This window comes from Vulpes lagopus, chromosome 14 (genome assembly GCF_018345385.1).
Source record: "Vulpes lagopus strain Blue_001 chromosome 14, ASM1834538v1, whole genome shotgun sequence".
NCBI lineage: Eukaryota > Metazoa > Chordata > Mammalia > Carnivora > Canidae > Vulpes > Vulpes lagopus.
The window spans coordinates 13,782,780-13,804,058 of record NC_054837.1 but is presented as its reverse complement, the minus strand read 5'-3'; the positions used below and the strand labels follow the sequence as shown (position 1 = coordinate 13,804,058).

Here is a 21,279-nt window from a genome sequence, read left to right as displayed (position 1 = left end):
TTCTAAGCATCTTTTATCTTTGGGCAGGTCTGTCCTCGGTTTCCTTAATGAAAATGCTGTAGCCCTTGCCCCATCCCAGAGGATTTGAAAATCAATGAGGTCAAAGGCCAGATGGGACTGAGTGAGTAAGCAAATCACTATGTAGCTGGATTTTCTGTAAACACTTTCTTGGATGCTACTTCGTTCCTTGATTCCAGAAAGCTGAGTTTTACCAGCATGAGCTTGCTCAGTGCATCCCACCTACAGATGAGTGCTGATCCCTCAACCTGTGTAGGTACTCCCTGACCATCTGTGCCCACCTCCTACTCTTGACAGCAAGGAAGAACTGAGCTGTCTCCCCACCAACCTCTGTTCTTTCTCAGAAAACCCTCCCATCTGATGGTATCCTCAAGGTCAAGTCTGAACTCCTGGCCACAGCACTGAGGATTATGTGAGATCTGGCCCGATGGCATTTCCAGTCACCCTCTCCCCATTTCTTGTGCCTGCATTACTCTCTTGTACCTCCTCAACCTCAAAGAACAAGCCGTCTCCTCCTTCTATGGGAAGGAGTGACTTCCCAGAGATACATTCACCATAAGGCAGGTGTCACCTTCTCCAGGTAGTGCCTCCTGACTCAGGCATCAGGAGCAGGTCTCCCCCCAGTGCCATATGGTAGACCCCACTATGCCCCAACCACCTGGCCCAGAGTAGGACACTCTTTCATAATCCTTCTAGGGCCTATGCCTGAATAACAGGGATGTTTTATAAGCATCAAAACAGATAACGTTTCACAACTGACCCTTCCCTCTCCTTTATCTGATCCGGTGATGGTGAAGATCTGATTTTCGATCTCTTAAAGAAACAATTAAGAAGTAAGAGACAACAGTGGCATCCCTCCGAGACTAAAGCAGTTCAGAAACCCAGGGTGAATGGAAGGTATTACCAAAGAGATTGGAGCAGTCCTCAATGGGGCCAAGGCCTGGTGTCCTCCTGCTTTCGCAAAGTGGCTCACTGAAAGACCCCACTTACAAAATTACACTTACTGACTCAGAATGCCAACCTTGAGGGTAAAAAAAAAGCTAGGTGTGTTTGTGCAAGAAGGTTGGAGAGGGAGGTGGGTGCCAGGTAAGGACTGGGCTTCTGGCCAAAGGATGATCAGCCAGTCCCCTTGTTTCCTCCTTCTCTCCCTTGTCAACACTCTTACTACAGCTAATCTTTTTTTTTTTTTTTTTTTAAGAGAAGTAAGCCTTTATTTCTACTACAGCTGATTTGCTTTGCTCAAGAGCTTCTGGGGTAGAGACAGTAGAGACTGCCCCTTGTGCCTTCTGCTCAAGGGTTGGAAAGAGAGCTGCTCTGTGTGTGTGTGTGTGTGTGTGTGTGTGTGCACCTGCATGCATGTGTCTGTGTCTGTCTGTCTGTCTGCAAACCTGTCCTCCACACCCCCCTCAACACATACACCCCAATACACAGACAATGAAGGGGCTCCACATGCCTGTCCTGCCTTCTTTTCTATTAATCACCCTCTAAAAGACAAAGAATGGACTGTCCTAAATAAGCCAATTAAGGGTTCCCAATCTGGGAATAAAAACATTCTAAAAACACCTCAAAATCTGTAAGGGGGTATGTTTTTCTGGGGAGAAGCTTTCATTTGATTCTCAAAGAAGTGAGTAATTCAAAAGATTAGGAGTTTTCTCACTCCACCCTTGCCTTCCTGGAACTGCAGCCAAAAGTCCTCTCCCCCTGAATCTGCACAGCTTCTCACACCCTACAGATCTAAACAGACTATGCCTCCACTTGCAACCCACCCCCAGCCCAAAAGGCCCCTTTCCTGCACCCCACACCAGTTTTCTCCAGAATTATTGACTTCTCCCTCCAGCTGACCTTCCCAAGCCCTGCTTTATTCTACCTCCAGGATGTCTTCTTCAGCCCAACCAGACTCTCACCTTAAAAACCACACTGAAGCACTGGCCTCCTACTCGGTCTCCTGTCACCACCCTTCCCACTGGCAAGCTGCCAAATTAACCTTGACACCAGATAGCTCCTCCTAGTAGCTCCCGTGGCCGCATCACAGTAAGAGCTCAGTCACCAGGCACTTATAAGGAGCCAGGCACTGTGCTAACCCTCACAATCATCCTATAAGTTACATAAGGCATTAGTCTTCCCATTCTTCAGATGCAAAAACTGAGGCTGTGGGCGGCTAACTGACTTGGACCAAGTGACACAGTCAGGAGTAGAGCTGGGGTGTGAATTGGCAGAGCCTACCTTCTGAGCCAACGAGCGATACTACTCCCCCAAGTACTAATGGCTGGCACAGAGCCCTCCCCAATCTGGCCCCAGCTGCCCCTTCCCATCTTCTGCTGCTGCCCTCCTGGAATGCTCTGCTCTAATCAAACTGGCCTAATAACTGTTTCTCTAACTAATCATGCCCAGTTTGCTCACTCACTCCATGCCCTCAGTCTATAGTAACATTATGAAGAGTCTTTCTCTGGGAAGTAAAAGAAATGAACTGATGATCAAGGAAAAAGATTTGAATGAGAAACCAGATGCTGTTCCAATGAAAAGGCTGGATATGAAATTTCATGTTACGGCCTGACATGTTTTTAAAAAATACACAGAGAAAAGACTGAAAGGAAATAATCACCAAATGATTGTCTCTGGGCACAGGAATTTGGTAATCGCTTTTCCACTTCTTTATGCTTTATATTCTTCCCAAACTTTCTAAATTAACATATATTCCCTTTATTATCACCTTTATTATTAGGAGGAAGGAAAGAAGGAAACCATTTCTTAAATCTTTTTTTTTTTAAGATTTATTTATTTATTTATTTATTTATTTATGAGAGAGAGAGAGAGAGAGAGAGAGAGAGAAAGGCAGAGACACAGGAGGAGGGAGAAGCAGGCTCCATGCTGGGAGCCTGACGTGGGACTCGATCCCGGGACTCCAGGATCGTGCCCTGGGCCAAAGGCAGGCGCTAAACCGCTGAGGCACCCAGGGATCCCCAGAAGGAAACCATTTCAAGAGAAAACTTAGTTTTGTAATTGGGCATTTGGAAGACTATATTCTATAATCTTAGGGTGAGGAGGGCTGACGGTGGTGTCCTGTCTCCATGTCCAGCCCAATGCCATCAGCCATGATTCAGCGAGGAATTTGCTGGGGCACTATTCCCTCTGCAGCATCTCAACCAAGCTTCAGGCTCTGATGGAACCCTCCAGCCTGCTGCCTCCTGATGAGATCCAACTGCTGAAGTCACTCCTTTCACAACCTAAAAGAATCCTCTCTGAACTTGGTCTCCAACTTTCCTTAGCAACAATGCAAACCGTGACACTTTTGAGGCAACCCCATTATCCCTGAGGCAGGGAGTGACAAAGAGGAAGAGTCAGGCCTATGTGACATAAATCCCAGCTTGGCCACTTATTATTAATCATGGGCTCCCAAGCAAGTCCCTTACATTTGAACCTCAGTTTCCTTGTCTGTAAAAAGGGAGGATTACAGGAGTCTCATCACAGGGCTGCTGTGAGGATCAATTAAGATCACATACAAGGGGGGCACCAGGGTGGCTCAGTGGTTGGGTGTCTGCCTTTGGCTCAGGTTGTGATCCTGGGGTCTTGGCATTAAGTACCACATCAGGCTCCCTGCAGGGAGTCTGCTTCTCCCTCTGCCTCTTTCTCTGTGTCTCTCATGAATAAATAAAATCTTAAAAAAAAAAAAAAAGATCACATACAAAGAGCTCAACAGAATGCCTGGCCTCCAGTGGGCACTTACCTAAAGGTTAGCAATCACTGCTATTCCTATACTCATAGCTAAGGCAAATCTCCCCACTCCTTCAACTGTTTGACATGTGGCCTAATACCAAGATCCTTGAGGGAGTGTGTAGTACAGTGTTGTCTCCACTTCTCCATGGCCAGCCAGTTGTGTCTTTCAGAGTTGACACACATACATCTGCAAAGTCATACCCAACCCCTGGCTGCCACTGCAGTTCTGAATCCTCCTGCACTCATCTAGGTGCTCTAGTTTGGCATGTGGGGGCCATCTCTGTGCAGCCCCTCAGGCCATGTGCTCCACATACCTATCATCTTCTGGAGCAATGGTGAGTTGCCTTTTCCAAAGAGCACACAGAGGTCCAGGATCTTCGGGATGTCAAACAGGAAGTTATTGTAGAGGATTTCTCCAAATGCAGAGGGGGAAATGAAGTGATCCTAAGGAACAGTGCAAGGAGGGAGGATGAGAAACTTTATGAAAGTGTACTCTTGGTAAAGTAATAGCAAACACACAAGAAATAATGGGAGACTGGCTAATAAATGAAGGTCCATCCACACTATGAACATATCTGAGCCTCATATATTGACCTGGGGCAATAGCTATTCTTCATTTTAATGTAAAAAGAAGCAAAAATACACTATAAAATAGTTGGTTGAGCATTCATTCTAGAATATTTATGCATTGGGGTACTTGGCTGGCTCAGTCAGAACATGCAATTCTTGATCTTGGGGTCGTGAGTTCAAGCCCCACATTGGGCATAGAGCTTACTTTAAAAAATAAAAATAACAATAAAATATCTATGAGTAAATTATCATGATGTTTGGAATTGCTATAAAATACTCCAGGAAAGGGGTGCCTGGGTGGCTTAGTCGATTAAGCATCTGACTCTTGATTTTTGGCTCAGGTCATGATCTCAAGGTTGAGATCAAGCCCCCCTTGGGCTCTGTGCTGAGTGTGGAATCTGTGTAAGATTCTTTCTCTCCCTTTCCCTCTTACTTCCCTGCCCCACCCACTTGCACACTTGCTCTCTCTCCCCCTCAAAAAAACAAAAACAAAAACAAAAACAAATAAAAAAACTCCAGGAAAAAATAAAATAAAATAAAATACTCTAGGGGAAAAAAAAAAAAGAAAACTCAGGGGAAAAAAGAAAATAGAACTGGCAAAATATTGACAATTGTTGAAACTGAGTAATGGATACATGGGGTTCATTATGCTTTTGTATATATTTGAAAATTTCCATACTACAAAAGTTTTTTAAAAGGCAAGTAGGAACGCCTGGGTGGCTCAGCGGTTTGGCCCAGGGCGTGATCCTGGAGACCCGGGATTGAGTACCACATCGGGCTCCCTGTATGGGGCCTACTTCTCCCTCTGCCTATGTCTCTGCCTCTCTCTCATGAATAAATAAATAAAATCTTTTTTAAAAATTTAAAAAGCAAGATCCTATTATAAAAATATATTTTGGTATATATTTGTATATATTTCAAAGTTTCCAAACTTCAAAAGTTAAAAAAAAAGCAAGATCCTATTATAAAAATCAATGTGTGCGCACATACACACACAAACACACACAAGTATATTGAAAGAAAAAAAATTCCCTGAAGGAACATGCACCATAATGGTGGGGTTTTTTTGGAGAAAGGGATTTTGTAGGTGACATTCACTATCTACAAAATATTTCTGTACTGTTTGAGTTGTTTAGAGACAGTGTTATTTTTAAAACCTGGAGGGGAAAAAGTAAAGGTTTTTAAAAAGCACATAAAAGTTCCTTTAACAAATCAGAATCACTGTTTTCACCCTCTGACGCATGAAAAAAGGCACAGTCACACGTCAACTGGCAAAGGGCCCTCTGCTCCCATTGATGAAAACACTGGACGTAACACAGACCCAGTGAATTCACAGATAAGGGGAGGGGCGCCCACAGATTTCTTCCTCAAAGGTGGGAATAAAGGCAGAGGAGAGACAAAGAAGAAACACGATACTTTCAGGGCCTTCCTTCTCAGGGGCAGGAAAATCTGGCACAGAGGTGCTGGGTGTTGGGTAGCGCCCTGTGGGATCAAAGGCTTACTTTGGATTCCTTGTGAGTGGACATGCGGAGAAAAGTGAGGAAAACACTTCGATGGAGGCGTTTCTGCATGTCAACAACCTCAGGGGCTGGGGCCACCCACTCATCAAACTTTCGGGGGACATAGCGCAGATAGGAGTCCAGGCACTTCTGTAGGGTTTCATCGAAGATAACCTATGGCAGACAACAGATCAGAGCGAGGATTTGTCACTGAGGCCCAGGGGCTTGTGGGTGGACTGTGCAGGGGCTCATAGCCTACCAGCCCTGGCCTAAGGAAAACACTCCAACCCCAAGGGACTAAGGAGGTATGAATGAGCCGAAGGCTAAACACAAGTTTCTAAAAACGACACGTTGGAAGGCGTTGTGTAAACATCATTAAGATCGTGATACAAGACAGAGCAATCCAAACCACAATTTGCTGTTAAGGATCCAGTGTAAGAAGTAAGGAAAAAAGCATCTCCTGGGGGGGGGGGGGGGGTGGGAGAAAAACAATAACAGCAACCAACCAACAGCATGTTATGTGCTTTGTCTTAGTGTTAATTTTGATAGAATGTTACCTGGCACCAGAATTTATCGTGAGGCAAGGCCAGGAGCCAGTCGAGGTCATTGGCTACGAAGGTGGCGCGTTCCAGGTACTCCTCCACTAGGGCGGGAATGTTGTCTTTAGGGGGCGGTTTGTATAACACAAAATACCGGTCTGCCTTCTGCTCGGGGTGCTACGGATCCAAAAACCACGTGTTAACGTGGCAGAGGTTAGTCAGCGAGGGCCCATTTGCCAACCCACAGCAATGACAACACTTGGCTGTTCCAACCGGTGACCCTCCAAGGAGTTTTTAAGCATAAAGAACCAAGTGTCTCTAACAAAGGGGGCTTGGTTGCATCCAGGGAACACCAGGCAGGCATTAAAAACCACGTGTTTTGGAGGATATTTAATGACATGGGGAAAGGTCAAGGGAAGAGAAAGCAGGATATAAACCTATTTAATACAACCAGTTTGGGGATTTTTAAAGAAGTATATATTTTTAACACCAGTTAAAAAAAAAAAAAACTGGCGAGGGGCGGTCAACATAACAAAGCTAACAGTGGTTATCTTTGGTGGGGGGTGATTATGACACGAATATATTTTCCAATTAAAAAAATATACATGTATTACTTTTTAAGCTATTTTGTAATAATACAAGGGAGACATGCACATCTTTTCTTTCAAAACTTAAACCCTGCAGAGAAGGTGAGTCTCCTGGGACCACACTCCCAGTCCTCATGTCCTCCCAGGGGTGACCGACCACTCACCATCAGATGAGTGTCCTTGCAGACCTTTTCTAGGTTTTTACAGGCAAATATATACCCATAGAAGGTATTTTAGATCTGTTTTCATCTTTCTTACATAAATAGTACCATACTATATGTATGTATCATGTTGTTTCCTTCTTAGAATCAGGAAAAAAAAAAAACACCTTGGTAACTTTTTTCTTTTAAAGAAAAGATACTAATCAAATAATTGCAGGTCTCAGCTTAGAATCACAAGTTCTCTCTCCCAACCTTTACCTTGTCATAAACAAACCTTACTTTGTTTACCATAAAGAAGAGATGAGCTATTTTCCTCTGACTACATAAGGGCTGCTTTCTCCAGGGGAAGTGGTAATAGGAGGAAGGCCCGGCAACGCCTCGGTGGTTATCAACCACAATCCACCTACTTCAGGGTCTGTCAGTTCAGGGGGACAGGGAAAATCATGACTGATTGATCAGTTTCCTCGAGGACCCTCTATGCTTCCCTATTGCCTGGTGCAAGTTTTCAGACTGTGGAGTCTTTGAGTCCTGCAAGGATTCCTCGGGGGCCCCTATCATATGGGTGATATGGGACCCCTCTCATATCCTTTGGGACCCCTCCCATGGATACCAGAATTTATACAGTGGGCTTCCAGGTACAAACTTTTTGAAAAAGGGAATCCTGCTGGCTGAAACAAGTTCAAAACTTCTCTTTAGGATCTAAATTCGTCTCCTTGGTTTCTGAGCTCCTCCCTTCCATCTGTTGACACCTCATCTCTTAGGTCACTTCTCAAGCAGGGCTACTCATCGCCTCCTACTCCTCTGACAGACAGACAGACACAGACACCCTGAGATTCTACCTTCCTTGCATTCCTACAAACATTTACCGGCACTATTGTGCCAGGTACGGTGAAGCACGTGAAGAAAACATCTGCATGTTCACAGAGCCTATGCTCCAGACGTGGAGATGCACATCTAAGCCATCAAGTGAGCACAAAACAGAGGAAGGACAGCTCAAACCTGGCAGAGGGACCGAGAGAGTACAAAAGGTGATTATCTGCACATGGAGGACATCTAAGCTGGGCCTTGGAAAATGAGAAGGATTTTCTTTACGGAAGAAATGGTATTTTATGGAGGCATAAAAATGGGCTACGAAAAACAAAGGGCCCAGATTGCACTGGGTGGTGGGAAAAAGATGTGGAGGAAGAGAACACTGGAATGGTGATGATAAAAGCCACCTCTTAACAAGGACCTGTCCTGGCCGGCTGCTGACTAGGTATGTCCCACAGCCTCTTTCTTTTTTATCTTCAATTTTTCAAAAGGGAAGTAGTGTTCTCCCCATTTTACAGAGGAGGAAACAAAGAATCAGTAAGCTTCAGGAATTTTACTAAGGTCACAGGGCTAAGGAGGCAACTGAGGCAGGATCTGAACCAAAGCTCAGCCTGCAGACCTGATGAATGATCTACAGTCCTCACATGCTATCCTGGTCTTGCTGCTTAGCCTTCTGATCCCAGTTCTGACCTCACCTCCTCCAGGAAGTCTCCCCAACTCCCACCCCTGACTAGGTTAGGGGTTCACCTGGACTCCTCCAACACCTGCACTGTGTGCTTCCCTAACCATAGCGCCTGTTGAACTGCATTAAAAGTACTTTCAGATCCGTGGCTGCTGCACATGGGGAGAAAAGAAAGGATGGATCACAGATGGGCACAAGGAAACTCTTTGGGACATGACAGAAATGTTCATTATCTTGATTATGACGATTGGGTGCATACTAATGTCAACACCAACCCAACTGTATACTTTCAGTATGTGCAGTTTATTATCTTTCAATCATGCCCCAGAAAAGTTATATAAAAAGGAAGGGCCTGCCTTCTCTGTCTCCCCTACTAGCTTGTAGGTCTCCGGAAGCAGTATGGGCCTTGCTCACCACAGCATTCCCAGTCCCTAGAACAGTGTCTGGCCTCAAGCAGACTCTTTGTATACATTTGCTGGCTAGACAAAGCATCAATGTGGATAATGAAGAGCCAAGTTTTTTGAAGGGCCTTCAATGCCAAACTCAAGAGTGGGGACTTTATTCTGCAGGTAACAGGGACCATGGGAGATTTCAGGGCAGAGGGTAGCAGGCCCCAACTGTATCTTCTACCCGCCGAGCCTGGCTCAGGTCCCACTTGCTCTGTGAAGCTTCCTGGACAGTCTCTGCCCACCAAACTCTGTTCTGATCTTGATAAGAAACCATTTTGCACTGTTTTCCACATGTTCCACTTTTATGAGTCTTGTCTTCCTCAAGAGCTCTTTCACTCATTCTTGCCCAAGGTTTTCTTTCTTTTGTACTTTCAATAGCACCAAGTGTGTACTGTGTACAGTTAGCTACTCGATAAACATTAGCTCCACCTATCACCCTGCAAAGGCAGCGTGGTGGCTGTCCCTCGGCTAAAGATCTCCCTGTCCTAAGTTGGGACTAAAGAGACAAATATACAATGGGTACAAATCTCAACAAGACCACTCCTTCATCAGGCAGCTATCTCCCTCCACTCATTCTCTTCCCACCCTACTCCCCATTCGAACCGTCTGCTACTGTCACTGCTGTCATCATCATCATTACTGAGCGCTTACTATGTTCTAATAACATGGCTAAGTATGTATGAAATTTAACACAAAGCTTGTGCTCCTTAACTCAATGCTACTGCTTCCACCCCAAGTGACTGGTGGTTGAGGGAGGAGTCGGGCTCTCTCAAGACTCCAGGATAATATACTTGGGTCCTCCTGCCAGGTTCATCCTTTGATTGCTCTGCAAGGCTATTGTTTATTCCCCCTTCAAAACACAGTTTAGGATCCTCCTCCTTCAGGAAGGCTTCCCTAGCTGCACATACCCTCCCACTACCCTCAAGCCCTCCCTGCCCCATAAACCCCTTCAGTTTGGATCAGTGGCTTGGGCTCTGCAGTCATGTAGCCCCTTCTACCACAACCCTATCTGTAGAGAAATGACTGGTCTGCTTTTTTTTTTTTTTTTTAAGGTTTTATTTATTCATTCATGATAGAGAGGGAGAGAGAGGCAGAGACACAGGCAGAGGGAGAAGCAGGCTCCATGCCGGAAGCCTGATGCGGGATTTGATCCCGGGACTCCAGGATTGCGCCCTGGGCCAAAGGCAGGTGCTAAACCGCTGAGCTACCCAGGGATCCCCTGGTCTGCTTTTCTTAGTCCACAGACCTCTGAAGGCCAGGAACCATGTCTTTTTTTCTCTTAGTTCCAGTGTCTGGCACAAGGCCTGGCTGGAGTCCTTGACTCATTTACTGAATATTTTCTGAAAGAAATGCAGCTAGCACTGGGAAATGAGAATGAAGGGAAGGGACCAGGTTCCTGTCCTCATGGAGCCCACAGCCTAGCAACCCAGATATTAAATACATGGGGAATGGAGTGCCTGGGTGGCTCAGATTGTTAACCGTCTGCCTTTGGCTCAGGTCATGATCTCCAGGTCCCGGGATCAAGCCAAATGTTGGGCTCTCTGATCAGCGGGGAGTCTGCCTCTCCCTCTTCCTCTGCCGCTCCCCCTGCTGTGTACTCTCTCTCTCTCAAATGAATTTTAAAATAAATAAATAGGGACACCTGGGTGGCTCAGTGGTTGAACATCTGTCTGCCTTTGGCTCAGGGCGTGGTCCTGAAGTCCCTGGATCGAGTTCCATATTGGGTTCCCCTCGAGGAGCTTGGTTCTCCCTCTGCCTATGTCTCTGGCTCTCTCTGTGCCTCTCATGAATAAATAAATAAAATCTTAAATAAATAAACAAACAAATGGGGAAGGACTGAGGTAGAAAATCAGAGTCAACCACTTAAGGAAGTCAGTCTCCACCAGCCCAACAGAACTTTCTGCGTTAATGGAACTCTTCTGTATCTTTGCTGCCAAATACAGTAGGCACTCACCACATGGGTTGTTTTAATTTAAATGAACTGAAATTAAATAAAAAATGCAGTTCCTTAAACTATCCGCATTTCAAGTGTGCAATCCCTACATGTGGTGAATGACTATGGTGACTACGGTGGGTGGCTACCACATTGGGCAGAACAGATAAAGATTTTCTGATAAATACCCTCCTCACATAAAAAGGTTATTAAAACAAAACAAAATGCCACAGGGTTTATAGCAGTTAAGGGTATGAGACCTAGGGTCAGTCTAGCTGGGTTCCCATCCTGGCTCCCCTAATTTCCTAGTTCTGTGACCTTTAACTTCCAGTTTCCTCATCTGTAAAATGGGGACAATCAAAATACCTACTCACAGAGCTTAACATGAGATAATCCAGGTGATGTGTTTAGAAAGGTTTGGCCCAGAGCAAGTGCTCTATAAACGTTAAGTCCTATTATCAGAGAATAGTTAGGAAGTAATAAGAAGCCATCCAGAGAGCAGGAAATAAAACACCAAGCTCTTGTTTCCCACGACTCTACTCAAGCCCCCCTAGAAAATTCTTCCTCCCACCCTGTCAAGTAAGCTCATATTCTTGGGAAAACAGTAAGGGCGTGTGGGGACTCCAGTCCCCACATCTGTCTCCTTCGGCAGCCTGGCACCTCTCCGCAGGCCTAATCTCACTCTGCAGCTGGTAATCGGCACGCTCACGGCCTCCTTATTTTTCAGTCTCCCAAGCCCTGCAGAGTTGGTATGTGGCAGGTGGCGCTTCTTAGCCCATGATGATAAAAGACAACCTGACCTCTGAAACTGGTGTTCCCCCTGAAGTGTGGATAGCAGGTGAGATAGCTCTGAAAAAGGCCTACTTGAAACCTGAACACTTCCCGCAGGGTCAAATCCCCAAGCCCGGCTTTGGACTGGATCCTTTTCTAGGCCAGCTCGAGTTGAGTCACAACCGCCATCAGACTCTTAATTCAAAATGAAATGCTCTGGGGGGAAGGTGTGGAGTGGCAACATGGAAAGTACTACTCAAATTCAAGCTGCTGCTCAGAAAGGAAACTTCTGCACTGGGCCTGGAAGGATCTGGTAGTGTCCTTGCTACTGAATTACTGACTGTGGCCCTCGGGTCATTCTTGGAACAGATAGAGGAGGAATGCGCTTTTCGCTTCTGAAGTTGCAAGAGGTAACATCAGGCTGAGCAGCCTCAAGGTAACCGGCTCACCAGCGCTGGTGAAGTCCTCAGTTTTCCTGTCTTCAGGTCCGTGTGGGTGATCTGGAGTTGGTCCAAGGGCAGAGCTGGCATTGTGCTGTGTGACCCTCCTGAAAGGAATATGGATGGGAAGAAGAGAGCAGACACATAGGCTCCTGGTGGCAGGGGCCTGCTCTGGAACTGATCCCAGAGCCAGGAGAGAAGCTTCACACTCTGGCCTCAAGAGGCTCCTGATGAACCTCGAAGGCCTGGTTCTTGCACCCACTAATCCACACTGAGGTGACTTTTCTGCCTCAAGCAAAAGCTCTCAGCTGAGGAAGGAAAACACTCCCCAGGTGACTCCTGATATATTCCAACCCTGTCTGAAGGACTGGCTAAAAGTACCTAGATAATCTTTATTATGTGTCCAGCTCTGTGCCCCGCTTGGCATGTAAGCTCTGTGAAGACAGTGCCTGGGCTATCCTCTTGCTGTCTTTTCCATGACCAGCACAGGCCTGCTAACAGAGTTGGCCTCATCAACTGTTTGATGACTGACTGAATATATAAGGACTTTTCTTATAATTCTAAGCATATCTGCAGTCTTTTGAGGAATGGAAGGATGGGCCTTTCCTCACAGAGGGTTTAAAAAAAATTTTTTTTAAGATTTTATTTATTTATTCATTATAGACACAGAAAGAGAGGCAGACACACAGAGGGAGAAGCAGGCTCCATGCACGGATCCTGATGCAGGACTTGATCCCATGACTCGGGGATCATGCCCTGACCCAAACAGATGCTCAACCACTGAGCCACCCAGGCATCCCAAGGGGTTTTAAAATTTTACTTCTCTAGGCTTCAGGGAAGAAGGATGTAGATTAATAGAAGGACCAGAGAGGATGACAGAATTCACAGGAAGCTGCCAGTGTGAGCTCATGTCTTTTTTCCTTTTAAAGATTTTATTTATTTAGTCATGAGAGACACAGAGAGAGAGGCAGAGACCTAGGCAGAGGGAGAAGCAGGCCCCCTGTGGCGAATCCCATGCGGGACTCGATCCCAGGACCCCGGATCACAACCTGAACCAAAGGCAGATGGCTCAACCACTGAGCCACTCAGGCGCCCCGAGTGTGAGCTCTTTTCAGTAGAGGCCCAAACCCACCTCAGAGTCAGTGAGTGGCAGATGCCACATCTCTTGTCCTCTCCCATCCAGCGTTCTTTCCATAACTCTACTCGGCCTGCCCCACAGAAGGGATGTGCATATTGGCTGAATCATGGAATGGAAGTGAATTAGGCCCCTTAGAAGACATGCCATATAAGGCCAGCCAGTCTCCATGACAACATAAAGATATACTGAGGCTGGAATGAGGACACCATCCATCACCTCCTGAGAACCTCACAGATAAGCTGAAGGGCACGGTCAGCTATGAGTTACAGGATATCTCAGATATCAGGCCAGGACCTGGTGTTATTTAGACACAGAGTGGTAACACAGGGTCGCCCCACAGGAGTTTCCAGCCCAATAATTACAATGATAATGGCAGTAACAGCAACATGCTTATCATGCGTTGGTGCTTTCCCCAGGGCTTTTCTCAGCATTAACTCACTTTGCATATACTAATGCTTAGGACAACTCAATGGTTAGGTCTATTTTTATCTTCATTTTATCAATGAGGAAATAGAGATTCAGAAGAAAAGAAACTAGCCCTAGAACTCAGTTAGTAGTTGGTGAAGCTGGGGGTCTCTTAACCATTCGCTGTACTGAGCCTAGTGTAGCTGAGCTTGCAGGGAGTGTTGTCAGGAAAGGATTTCTGGGGAGCCAAAATGATCAGGAGAGTCTGAATTGAGTCTTGATAGAGGAGATTAGCCACAAAGGAGAGTGCCCCAGGCAGAGGAAACAGCAGGAACAAAGGTAAGGAGATAGGAACAGCTTGGTACTCAAAGAACCTTAGTTCATGGGCTGTTTTAAAGACCGTGAGGAGGGACATCTGGGTGGCTCAGTCAGCTAAGCGTCTGCCTTTGGCCCACGTCAGGATCCCAGGGTCCTGGGATCAGCCCTGTGTCAGGCTCCTTGCTTAGCGGGGAGTCTGCTTCTTCCTCTCCCTCTGCCTGCAGCTCCTGCTAGTGTGCTCTCTTTCTCTGTCAAATAAATAAAATGTTAAAAAAAAAAAAAAAAAAAGACTGTGAAGATATCCATTCTAAAAGGATGTAAAAGAGGACTATTCTGTTTAGTCCTCAAGGCCTGTTCCAGCTCTAGGATCTCAGTGGGTTTATGGGGTCCCTGCACACGTGAGTGTGGTGTGATGTGGTGGCCTCAAAAAAATCATAAGGTGTGAAGTAATGAAAGGGGCTTGGATAAGCTTTCACTTTTCAGCTTTGCAAAATGTATACATGTTACACAGACATTATTTCTCATCAAGTTACTATCTTGCAAGCCTCTCACAACCCAGTTACAGACAACAAGGATTATTATGCTCAGATGTCCAAAGAAGGGCTCTGATTTGCTCAAGGCAGATACATTAGTGACCAAGTTGAAACTGAAGCCCAGCCCTTTTGCCTTGGCACCGGGAACTCTTGTGCTGAAAAGACTAAAAATACTTCCTTCCTAACCCCCCAGTGATGCTGGGACGGCAGCTGGAAACACCAGGAGTCTGCTCGCCAGTCCAGAAATCTAAATGACTCACAGGCTCGGTTCTTTCCATGTTCACCTTTCAAAGATGGTCATGGGAGCGTCCAATGTAGGGATCGAGATTAGGGAAAGAGCCATAGTAGGTGGCGGCTCTTCACCCTTTAACTTTTAGGCCCTAGAGGCCAGGCCTAGACAGGTAGAGACAGCACCTGATTTCAGAAGAAATCATTTCCTACAAGCCAGTGCCTATAAAAGCAGTTCAGACTCAGGCTGGTGTGGTTAAAAGAGAGCTTTATAGTTCTGCAGCCTGGGTTCATTTCCTGGCTCCACCTTTTCCTACCCATGTTTGAGACCTGGAGATAGTTCCTTAAACTCTCTAAGCCTTGATTTCCTCATCTGTAAAACTGGGTTTGAGAAGTAACCAATGGTAAATGTTCAACACAGTAGCTGGCACGTAACAAGCACTCAATAAAGTTTACTTGTGATTACAAGTCCCAGCCATAGGCAGACCACTTTGGATTTCATTTACTCAGCAAAAGCTGACTGAATACATTCTGGGTCCTGGGCATGTAAATGACTATGATTCAATGTGATCAAAGCTGGAACAAGAAATTTCCAAAACAAGCACATCAGAGAAAGAGAGGATGTCACCAAGAAGGTGACCCATAACCTGGTTGTTGAAGGATGGGAGGAAAAGATGGCGGCGGGGGAGGCATTTCAAGCAAAGAGCAAGTGTGAACACAGGCTCAGAACCAGTGGCTTTAAAGGAAGGGGCATTTGATATGGCTGAAAATACAAGGTCAGGAAGGGGATGATCAAAGTAGAGAGGTGAGGTTGAATAGAAAGATAAAGACATTTAAAAAGGAGCCTCCACTGTGATGCTAAAGATGTTAGCCTTTCATCTAAAGGCAGTGAGGGAGGAGTCATTTAAGTAGAGAAGAGATAGAATAAGAAAAGACAATAAGTTGGTGGCAGAGAAGCTGTCTATGAACCCCTAAAGAGAAAAGACCATGTTAATAGTTTCACTTATCCATTCAAAAAGTTTCTGAACACCTATTATGTGCCAGGCACTGAAGCTGGAGAATACCAAAGTAGGCAAAGAACAAACTTGGTCTTGCCCTTCACGAATTTAGTCTTTATGGGAAAGATAGATATGAATCAAACAGCCATAAAAACTAGTAAAATATCGTGATGTAAGCTATGCAGGTCAGGCCCATCAGGCTATGACTGCATGTAACAGACAGAACGGACTTGAGGGAGGGAGCGTGTCAAGGAAGATCCGAATTTTCATCTAAAGTATGGGTAGAAATTAACTAGGCAAAGATGAGACTTTAAATTCCAAAAGGAAAAGGATATTACTGGTGATGACATCTGTGCCCACCACTACATCCTTCACGCCAAGCAGGGCAACTGAAGCCAAAACTTAGAAAAGAGCTTTATTTTAGAAAGTGAGCTTGATGCAAGCACTAATTATGGTTAAGGCCTGTGCTACTGCTGCCTCGATTTCTCTGATTGTCATCACCCTTCTCTGGTCTCAATTCAATATTCCTTTCCTCAGAGAACTTCCCAGACCACCCAATCTAAGGTATTCACTCTGCAGTTACTGTCTATCTTTGATTATCTTGTGCCTTAGTTTGTCGTTGACTGTCTCCTCCCACTGGACTGGATGCTCCATGAGGGAAGGTGCCTTGTCTGTCTTGCTGTTAGTCTCCCCAGTGCCTAAATCTGTTCCTAACACGCAGGAGGTGATGGACATATATTTGTTGAATGAATGAATGAACTGTAAAGAAACTGAAACCTGGAGTGAGGATAGAGGGCTGTGACTCATCCAAGGTTACTCTGGGGCTAAGCCTCGAACCCGTGACTCCACGCTCTAGAGGCCTGGCCTCAGGGGCAACTCATGGCCCCTCTGGCAGCGTCAGTCTCGGCCCCGCCAGGCAGGCAGTGAGGCCCGTGGCAGCCTGAGGCATGGCCACGTCTCGTCCCAGGCCCGATGCCCCCTATTCGGCAGGGCCCAGCCACGCACTCACCTCGGCGGCTCCACTACCGGCTCTGTGCCGCCGCCACCACCGCCGCTGCCGCCGCCGCCGCTGCCGCGGTCCACGGTGACAGCTCCCAGTGGGCCGGCACTTCCGGGGTCAAACGGCGATTCCGCAGGCGCAGACAGGAAGCTTCGGCCCGGCCCCGCCCCCCGTACGAACTGCCGCCGGGAAGCTGGGCCCTTGGCCACGCCTCTAGGCTTAAGACTCCGCCCCCACAAGAAATAGGCCGATTGTGACCACGCCCCCTGCCCCCTCCAGTCTCCCAAGAGATTACACCTCTTGGAAAAATCCAAGTGTTCTTGTACCTGGTCTCTCAGGGTCTCAGGCTTCCATCTCTTTCCTAACCTCCTCAATCATCCTTTTACACATTTAATCCAGAAGAGTAGTTTTAACAAATCAAAAGCATGAACATGATGTTGAGCAAAAGAAAGCAAAGTAGAACAGACTACAATTTTGCTTATAGGAGGTTCTGGAACTGGCGAAACTTGTGAGTGGTGATAGGGTTAGAAGGGTGGTCCCCTGAGGCTGGTGACTGGAAGGGGCCGCAAGTGAGACTGGGACATTCCATGTCTTTATCTTGGGGTAGCTACATAGATGTGTTCAATTTGCAAAAGTCATCAAATTGTACACTTATGGGTTGAGCACATTTCTCTGTGTATGCAATACAAAAAGGTTCTGTTTTGTTTTTTTTCTTTTAAATTAAGAAGGCTGTGGTATAGATATCTTAAAAGCAAAATGCAAATTTTCCAGAGAATGTCTTAGGTGGCACAGGGCTGGTATTCCCAATCTGGCTGTGCATCAGAATCATCACAGAGGGCAGTCTGGGTGGCTCAGGGGTTTAGTGCCGCCTTCAGCCCAGGGTGTGATCCTGGAGACCCTGGGTAGAGTCCCATATGGGGCTCCCTGCATGTAGCCTGCTTCTCCCTCTGTCTCTGTCTCTGCCTCTCTCTCTCGGTCTCTCATGAATAAATAAATAAAATCTTAAAAAAAAAAAAAGAGAGAGAATCACCACAGAAAGCTAGTTAAAAGTACACAACCCTGGTTTCGGCACAATGCCTGACACATAATAAGGATTAAAAAATCACCACTACTACCAGGATGCCTGGGTGGCTCAGTTGGTTAAGCCTCTGCCTTCAGCTCAGGTCATGATCTCAGGCCACTGTCAGGCACCCTGATCAGCAGGGAGTCTGCTTCTCCCTCTCCCTCAGCTCCTCCCCCAACTCATGTGGGTGTAAAGACATGCTCTCTCTCTCATAAATAAATAAATAAATAAATAAATAAATAAATAAATAAATAAATCTTTAAAAAGAAATAGAATTACAAAGGGTGGGGCACCTGCGTGGTGCAGTCAGTTAAGCATCCAACTCTTACTTTTTGGCTCAAGTCATGATCTCAGCATTGAGATTGAGTGTGATGTATGGCTTCACACTCAGTCCAGAATCTGTGTGTCTCTCTCTGCTGCCACCCTCTAAAATTAAAAATAATAATAATTATTATTATTAAAGGTGCATGCCTTGCTCAGTTGATAGAGCATGTGACTCTTGATCTTGGGGTCTTAAGTTTGAGGCCCATCTTGGGTGTAGAGATTACTTAAAAATAAGATCTTCAAAAAAAAGAATTATAAGAGATAGAAATAATTGTTATACCATTTTATAGAGAGGCTTAGAGACCAAGCCAGTGTCACAAACTTGTAAGTTGATGGAATTTGAACCCAGCTTTGTCTAGCTCCAGAGCTTGCCCTCATAACCTCCTGACCAAAGGCTTACCCAAGTTCCATTAAACAAGTTTGGGAATTTCGAGTGGCCAAATGCTGCAGGCTGTGTCAAAACAGTGGGTGCTTCCTTTAACTGCTGTCATTTTTCAGGCAAAGCTGATCATCTACTGATATGAAAGTGTCACCAGCCTGTCCCCAGGAACTCAGGAAATTTCTAGTAGAAGCTTCTGCTTCACTGTCAATCTTACCTTTTCAGAACTAAACTCCTGGCAGCTTCTGACTAGCTGTCAACCTTAACTTTTTAGAAACAAACAAAACAAACAAACAAAAAAACAAAAAAACTAACAAACTGCCAGAGTGGAAAAGAAACATTTGAGGAAGATCCCCACAGAGATGAATCAGAAAGTGCCAGAAGTGACCAACAATTATCTCTGCCTCATTAAAAAAAATTTTTTTTAAGATTTTATTTATTTATTCATGAGAGACACAGAAAGAGAGAGAGGCAGAGATATAGGCAGAGGGAGAAGCAGGCTCCATGCAGGGAGCCACACATGGGACTCAATCCCAGGACTCCCAGATCACTGCCCTGAGCCAATGGCAGATGCTGAGCCACCCAGGCGTCCCTATCTCAGCCTCACTGTAATGTTGAAATCCCCTTTGAATATTCAACCCAAACCTTTATTAAAGGGCCTGTTTCCCTTGTTTGGAGAGCCAGGGCTTTGGAAGTTATTCCTCATAATCTCCTTATTTGTGCAAATAAAAATGACTCTAAAGATGATGCGTATGGCAACTCCAACTCCACCTGATGTAGTCTCTGTCTATAACTCACCAAAGAGCAGCCCCACTTTGCTCTGGTAACAGAAGGGGCAGAGAAGTTGCCAGAAACTCCATGTTTTTTCCCTTTGGCATCACACACATTGGGCACCCAGGAAATATAATATGTATCTTGGTGATCGGTTGGAAGGAAATCATGAGTAGCAGCCTCTGGCACAGAGAAAACTTAAAGTAAGACTTCTGGCAAAAATGTATGCATGGGTTTTATTTTTCCGCATGGGTATTAATATCACTAAGGTTTTGGAGCTAAATAGCAGAACTATAAAAAGACCAATAGTCAATAAGACAACTAATTTCTCCAAATGTGTTTCAGTTTCCTCAACTGTCAAAAGGGGTCATTAATACCCACTTCATGCTCATTAGGAGGTTTAATGAGATAACATAGACAGTACCAGGCATATGATAGGTGCTCAAGACATTTATTGGAGAGGAAGGGAGACTCCATATCATTTGGAGTATTAACTCTTGTATTTCCTTTATCTCTGTTTTCTCTTCTTTGCCAGAAGAGATTAATAAGGAATGTTAACTTCCAAAGGAGATATCTTTGTCTCGGCTAACATATGTCCAATGGAAATTAAGTTTAGGGATCCCTGGGTGGCGCAGCGGTTTGGCGCCTGCCTTTGGCCCAGGGCGCGATCCTGGAGACCCGGGATCGAATCCCACATCGGGCTCCCAGTGCATGGAGCCTGCTTCTCCCTCTGCCTATGTCTCTGCCTCTCTCTCTCTCTCTCTATCTCTGTGACTATCATAAATAAATAAATAAATAAAATATTTTTAAAAAAGGAAATTAAGTTTAAAAGCCATTTTAACAGAATAAGCCTTAAGACATACATTAGTCACACATTGTGGAGGAATTTGGGTGCTTCAATTCTCTAGATTAAAAGAAAAACAACAAATAGCTTACTTTAAGAGGAAATATTTGGGTTGACAGTGAAGGTGAGTGTCTGTGGTGCCTGTAACCAATCAAGTCTAGGGATAACTTGGAAGAAGAGTAGTTGTTGCTAGAAAATCGGCATGAGAATATCTGGGTGGGAATTCCCCTGGCCCAGATGCTCTGAGTCACCTAAAATGAATTAGTATCATCTTAGTGCTTCATTCTTCCAGCAGGGATGTGTCCATGGAGAACCCCCTGTTGGGTTAGTGGCTGTGTGGCTCACTCAATGTTTATTTCTTCTGTTCACCTTCCCACTAACAACAACTTGATTACTCTTCAAGAGTTAACAGTCCCCATGGAGTAGGACTGGTTCCTTACCCAGAGTTGAGGGGGGTAAGCAATTGTGTTAGTTATGTCCTGCTGTGTAACAAATCACCCCAAAACTCAGTGGCTCAAGGCAATAATAATCATGAGATGCCTGGTTGGCTCAGTCAGAAGAGCACAGAACCTTTGATCTCAGGTCTTGAGTTTGAGTCCCACATTGAGTATGGGGATTACTTTCTAAAGAAAGGAAATTAAGAAAACACGTCTATTTGCCATAGCATCAAAAAGAATAAAAATACTGGGGTGCATGGGTGGCGCAGTTGGTTAAGCATCCAACTCTTGATTTTAGCTCAGGTCATGTTCTCAGGGTTGTGAGATCCAGCCCTGCACAAGGCTCCACACTGGGCATGGAGCCTGCTTAAGATTTTCTCCTTAGGGCATCTGAATGGCACAGTCAGTTAAGTGTCTGACTCTTGATTTCAGCCCAGGTCATGATCTCAGGGTCCTGGGATCAAGCCCACTATTGGGCTTTATGCTCAGCAGGGAATCTGCTTAAGATTCTCTCTTCCTCTCCTTCTGCCCTTCTCCCCGCTCTTGTGCTCCCTCTCTTGCACTCTCTCTCAAATAAATAAATAGATAGATGGATGATAGATAGATAGATAGATAGATAGATAGATAGATAAATACATAAATAAAAAATCAATCTTTTGGGGTAAAAA

The 21,279-nt window shown here is 45.4% G+C and overlaps 1 protein-coding gene across 4 annotated transcripts in view; it reads right to left on the bottom strand.

Moving 5' to 3' along the window:
* The window catches only part of ASCC2 (activating signal cointegrator 1 complex subunit 2), a 41,675-nt gene extending 24,748 nt beyond the window's left edge, over positions 1–16,927 (bottom strand). For 2 of the 4 annotated variants that reach the window (XM_041729019.1, XM_041729020.1), the window contains exons 1-5: positions 16,803–16,927; positions 12,183–12,280; positions 6,359–6,517; positions 5,805–5,975; positions 4,047–4,176 (exon numbers count right to left, since the gene is read on the bottom strand). In XM_041729019.1, coding sequence (XP_041584953.1) covers positions 4,047–4,176; positions 5,805–5,975; positions 6,359–6,517; positions 12,183–12,263 — 541 coding nt within the window. In that variant the 5' untranslated portion in view covers positions 12,264–12,280; positions 16,803–16,927. The remainder of the gene's footprint in view (positions 1–4,046; positions 4,177–5,804; positions 5,976–6,358; positions 6,518–12,182; positions 12,281–16,802) is intronic. The other 2 variants (XM_041729021.1, XM_041729022.1) reach the window with 1 other exon arrangement.
* Positions 16,928–21,279: the final 4,352 nt, after the last annotated feature.